The sequence below is a fragment of the Cynoglossus semilaevis genome, chromosome 20 (genome assembly GCF_000523025.1).
Source record: "Cynoglossus semilaevis isolate Cse_v1.0 chromosome 20, Cse_v1.0, whole genome shotgun sequence".
Classification (NCBI taxonomy): domain Eukaryota; kingdom Metazoa; phylum Chordata; class Actinopteri; order Pleuronectiformes; family Cynoglossidae; genus Cynoglossus; species Cynoglossus semilaevis.
This window is the reverse complement of record NC_024326.1, coordinates 12,571,894-12,577,886: the sequence shown is the minus strand read 5'-3', so window position 1 is coordinate 12,577,886 and position 5,993 is coordinate 12,571,894. Positions and strand designations below refer to the sequence as shown.

At 44.3% G+C, this 5,993-nt stretch overlaps 1 protein-coding gene across 6 annotated transcripts in view; it reads right to left on the bottom strand.

Moving 5' to 3' along the window:
* The window catches only part of astn1 (astrotactin 1), a 173,484-nt gene that overhangs the window by 59,523 nt on the left and 107,968 nt on the right, over nucleotides 1–5,993 (bottom strand). For all 6 annotated transcript variants that reach the window (XR_001761688.2, XM_008334830.3, XM_008334832.3 and 3 more), the window contains 2 exons: nucleotides 3,375–3,479; nucleotides 1,312–1,500 (listed from right to left, as the gene is read on the bottom strand). Coding sequence is in view for 5 of the 6 variants with exons in the window: in XM_008334830.3 (XP_008333052.1) it covers nucleotides 1,312–1,500; nucleotides 3,375–3,479 (294 nt within the window). In the remaining variant the exon portion in view is untranslated. The remainder of the gene's footprint in view (nucleotides 1–1,311; nucleotides 1,501–3,374; nucleotides 3,480–5,993) is intronic.

Genomic DNA, 5,993 nt, shown 5'->3' with positions numbered 1-5,993 from the left:
GCACAGATTTTTTTTTAATATTCTTCTTCTTTTTTTTTGGTGCGACCGTACAGAACCACGGACACTGATATTTAATATAAAAAAAAAAAAAAACAGGTGTGAAACACACACAGGTAGCTGTAGTATGAGTTTCTGTCCCAACAAAATAAAATAAACAGATAATCACGATTAATCGTTATAGATCCTCGTCTATGCTGTGATTAATCCAATTACAGCCCTGCTGTCCAGAAACATGTGCTCAACAATAACAAACACAGCGTTCGTCCGCAGGTACAACGTCACAACGTTGATATTTATAGATTTTCTACATTATCGTAGTCTTCGCAGGAGATTGTAGAAAAAAAATGTAAAAGACATTTCGTGATAATCTGGAATCATCTGCCAACGTCTGAGTGATGGACTTTTGGTTGGTTTGGAAAACTGTCATCGAACGCCATCTGTCAGTAAAGAGCTGTCTGTGAGTGAAGGACACAGAGCAGCGGGGTCGTCCTTGGACAAAACACTGGCCTCGGCACGGCGGGAAGACGGAAAGAAAATGACTTCAGGTACTTGGAAGAAACTGATGTGAAATGTTGACGGAAGCCAAGATTTATATCTGCTGTAGGAAAATATATATTTATGTATTTCAAAGTTCTGTTCAGCCTTTGTCTCCTTTTTTTTTCTTAAACAGAACGTTTCTGCTGAACTCGGGTTGTTGTGGTTGGATAATTGCTTCAGATAAATGTAATTATAGAACAAAGCCATGGTGCGATCCCAACATGGCTGACGTAAGTGTGTGTGTGGGGGGTGAGGGGGGGATGGGGGGGGAGGGAACCAGATGGTTAAAAGAAAAGAAAAACTCAGCAGCATCACAGTGTGTGTTTTTTTGAAGTATTCTGCTCCGACAGATGTAAAATGCCAACGGCATTTGATCAGCGTAAATGAAGCAGCTGTTGACACCACGCAGCTGTCAGTCCACTGACGGCAGAGCTACATTTGACAAACTCACAGACACAGGCGGCTCAAAGACGCACACACACGTGTCCGAGAGGGTACGACTCACAATGTGACCAAAGAAAACTGCAGTACTTCTGTACAGAAATACAAAAAAGAACGAATTATACCACAGAAGGTTCAAAGCAGGGCCTCAGGTGGAGGTTTGAACAACGACAAAGAAACGACACCGGGGGAGACCAGGTGAGGACAGGCCCCGCGTGTGGGTTCAATTCCTTCTATTCAGCACGTATTTAACACGGTCTCTGCACTGAAACGACACCATTCCAGATGGAAACCTCGGACTCGGAGCTCGATGAATAAAAAGTTGCGTCCTACCTTTGCTGATGTCCTGGTACTCCAGCCACAGCTTCCTCTGGACCTGCTTGTTGGGGTACCAGATGGTGCAGGACTCCTGGAAGCCGTACACCGCCTCCTGCACAAAGTGGTTTCCGAACTCCCTGAGGATGGAGACAAAGTCACCCCGCTGCGTTGCCCCGTCCAGGGAATGGATGGCCGAGCTGAATGCTGGGAGGAGGGAGGGGAGGGGAGAGGGGGGGGGGCACAAGTTCAGATATAAATGTCAGTAACTGAATGAACCACTGGTCAGTGACACCAGGAACCAACGACCTGGGGAAAACCCACAGAGAAACCAACAGGGATCAGAGATCGTCTTCACAGCTACAGAAATACCACAAAAATTGTACTGTTTTATTTTACTCTTTTCTGCCTTTTCTCTGTGTTGTTTGTGAACGCAGCAGCAGAACGGCAGAATATTTACTGCAGCATCATTTAATAACAAAAAAAAAAAAAAAAAATCCAAAACAAAGATTGTAATCAAACTATTTTTTCCTGGGATTCGAGTCACTTAACAGATTAATTGTTAAACCTCTGGTTCTGGAACTGGGCTTTAGCCCTGAGTCTCTGCTGATATTTATTTTAAACTTCTGCAGAACTGAATGTTTTAACTTCAGTGTCATTTTCTCTCTGTGTATAAACCAATAATTCTGACGGTGCAGCCCTCCCGTAATAGTTCAGGGGCGCGCCCCTCAGTTTGAGAAGCGCTGCAGCGTGTATACCCCGCTGTAAAACTGAAAAGACTCTTTTTCTTTTCACAATGGTGGATGTTGGTAAAAGGACATGAAGCTCAGAGAGAAGTTGATGTAAATGAAGTGAAGTGAGCGACTGAGCTGCCAAACCAGGAAATAAAGAGGTAAAGAAAGCGGCTCTGACATCGTACACTGACCACACCGTAACGCCACCACCGTGTCATTACCGTGAGCCCGACACGGGCAGAGAGCGCAGCAGCAGCGCAATATCAGTTTAACGTTATCATTTCCTGGAGAAGCAGTATTAATATCTCAGCACTCGTGCTCCACTCGCTCTCCTCTCCACCCCTAAATTCAATTAGACGGCCACTGAAGTGAGGGGCAGAGAGGATGAGCGATGAGCTTTGATATCAGATGTAAAAACCAACGCCCTCCTTCCTCCGCGCTCGGCTCGAGACGATGAGCTGAAATATAAAACAAAATTTCAGGAAAAAGACGGTGGTTTCTCCTCTGAATGATGAGGAAGTGGAAGATGTTTTCGCAGCAGAAACGTCGGCCAAGTACAGAAAATATTTTCTCTAAGTAATTAATATCCGACACATTAGAAATGATAACATCTGTCTGAGAACGTTTTCACCCAGAGAAAAAATGACCAAGGAAATAAAACCAGGGTTCACCAACAGTTTCCATTCTTACGTCTGGATGTGAACGATCACATTTGCAAATTAAATCCTGGTTTTTAATCACTAAAACGACCAAACGCGCTCAAAACTTTGGTGATTAACGTGAGAGGAATAACATGGAGAGAGAAATGTCAGCAGTGTCCTGTAGTGAAAAACTTTGGTGATTAACGTGAGAGGAATGACGTGAAGAGAGAAATGTCAGCAGTGTCCCGTATGAAGTCTCCCGCGGCCCACATCGCTCTGTCACTGTCCACGTAGTCCACGTAGACCACGTAGTTCAAGTGGCATTTTGCTTATTTACCATGTAAAAGAGAAGTTCGACAATTTATTACCCTGTAGAACTCTCCACAGGCACCGCAGCACAGACTTCAATCAGTCGATAGCTGGTACGTTTAACAAAGGTCTAATTGGACACAAATTATCCTCCAAAACTTCAGGCGCCGCGTTGTCAAATTGGCTCTAATGTGTCCTGATAAGAGACGGAGGAAACCGGGGTAATGACTGCCAACTTCATGGGCCGCATCCAGCTACGCTGTTTAACAGAAACGTAAAAAGAACATCTTTTATCCCTGTTGTCAACACATCACATTCACGTCAGCACCGCGTCAACAAACTATTATATTCAGCACTGACTTAAAAAAAACAAAAATAAAACCCAAAGTTGAATTACCTTGAGACAGAACCCACTGGTTGAGTTTGACGTGGTACAGCACGGAGCGTAAATTCCAGTGTTGAACCAGGGGGTAGCCGGAGACCTCGCTGTAGTTCACCATACCTGCAAACACACAGACACGTGCACAGCTATAAACACCAACACAACCACTGTAGAAAAAGTCATGTTTCAGCGCTGCATAAAAATGAGGAACAGAGGAATCATGGTTAAAAAAAGGAAAAAAAATCCCAGGAATGAAATGAGGTTAAAATGAGGTAAAGGTTGAAAGATTAGGTTTGTGATCAGAGGGTTGCAGGTTGGAATCCCTGGAAACCCTGGCAGGACTGCGGTGTGTCGAGCAAGAAGTAACACCCCCTGCTGGCTGGGTGCATTAATAACTGCAGCCCACTGGGCTGGGCTGCATGTGTAAAAGAAATCCCCTTCATATATAAATTTTTAAATATCAATCCATTTGTATGTGTCTTTTAAAGCCGCGCTGCTCAGATCATCTGCATAGAGTATGACTCATCCAGCAGACACTGCTGCTCAAATCAATAAGGCCAACAGAGGGTAATGTTTTCCTTTTTGATGCACTGAAGGTCTGGCACACACATGCCTGAGTGTGACTGTGTTGACCAATGGCCTGTCACGATCCCTGCATTAGCCAATAGCCAGTGGTCAATGTTTCATGTAGATGAATTAATAAGACGTATGAAGTAATAATGTGGTACGAACGAAGTGCCATCAATCTCCTTCTCTTTTAGGGAGAGCTGCACATATTTTTTCATGTAATTGTAAATGAATTTATCTGCACTAATCGGTGATTCTATATTTAGTGTCAGGAGATCACTGTTTATCGCATCGTTCCGAAGGATCTGCTCCTAAATATTAGCATCACTTACGTTTACCATCGACGCAGGCACCAGAAATAAATCACTACCTGCTCCAGTGGCAACTGAGAGCCGTGTCACGCTGCACTGCTGGGACTGCAGCCATGAATCAACCTGATTGTTCCCACTGTGTTCACAAGCACATCTGGAAGGTAGCGAGGTAATGCTAGTGACTAAGACATGGTTCCTGCGACCACAGGCCTGGGTGAGGGAAGAGAGGGGAGAGTGACAAGAGTGTTGAATTGAGAAGATGTGTGGGAGAGAGGGGAGGGAGAGCGGGGGATTTGGTTTGAAGTGGGAGATAAATCAAGGCATGAGCGGAAGGCAGCAGAGAGACGAGGGCAGCAGAGGTGCACCTGTGGGAGGGAGGGAAGGGGGGAGAGAAACAATGGAATATGTATAAGGGAGGGCTGAGTGTCGTCTGCAGTGAGGGCCAGAGGTTTGTTTGAGCAAAACTGTAGTGAAGTCGTTTCAGAGGAACAGAAAAAAAAAAGATCTGCCAACGGCAAATTAGAAATGAACCTGGATCTCCACCACAACCATCAGCTGCTGCTGAGGCCTCGCCAGGAGCCAGGATCAAAGATGGAGGCAGCAGGTGGACAGATGTAAACCAGCTGCTCAGAAATGTTTAGCAGAAACTGCTATTAACTGTAGTTAATAAAAAAAAAATCTCCTACAAAACTGCGGTTGAAAATGATGACATTTTCCTAACTGTGTCCCCCCTGTTTTCACTTCAGGTCCCTAGTGAAGGGACCGCCCCCTACTTTGTGAACCTTTGATGTTAACGACGAACCAAAGACAAACTGTAGCATTAAGGAAACCCCTACTTTGTGAACCTTTGATGTTAATGACGAACCAAAGACACACTGTAGCATTAAGGAAATACCGTATTACATCAACGATGACGAGGTCCGAATGCTAAATGAAAAAAAGAAACAGCCGTCGATGCTGACAAAAAAGATGGATTTCAGGCAAAATCTGAAAGACAAAAAAAAAACGTCTGCTGCTGCTGCTTTAACAAACTGGTTGAAGGCTAATGACATGGAATGTGTTGTGGTGCGACAGCAGTGATGACAGTTCTTCATCCTGTACGAATCACAAGAGACGACGCATCTTTGTTTTGGTTTTTCTGCCTGTGATGGATCAAAGAACTCGGAGGATTCTGTTTGTCCTTGGAAAAGTCTGTAAAACAAAGGAAACGTAAAGTATTCCCAATAACATGTTTCTTTAACCTGTCAGCAGTTTTTTTTATTTTTTTGGAAATGTCTTGGTGTTCTATAACAGGCCCGTCTCCGTGGGTGACATCAGTCCACTTCAACATTAGCCAGATTGTAACGGACGCCCATTGATTTTCACAAACTCAAATCTTTGACTGCAGACGTTTGCTGACCCTTTTTTCCCAAATGCATTTGGGAAAGTTAATTAAAACTGAAGCGGACGATCACAACATTAAAGCCAGATTAAAATCTGATTTTTTCTTTTTAAAGCTTTAGATACAGATTAAACGAGGATGCCGTCCATAGGCGACTGAGTGCTTTACAATGGAGCTGCACAAATAAAAGCTTTGGCAGGGATGTGAACCCCACTATGAACTTGATGAATCAGACAGTAAATGTGATGTTCATGCATTGTCCTCACCTTCAGCTGCAGCCATTTATCCCCTCTTACGGGAAACGGCTCCCCAGAATGATAAATATATTCCCCCAGCACAGAACCCTGAGCAGCAGCAGCAGCAGCAGCAGCAGCA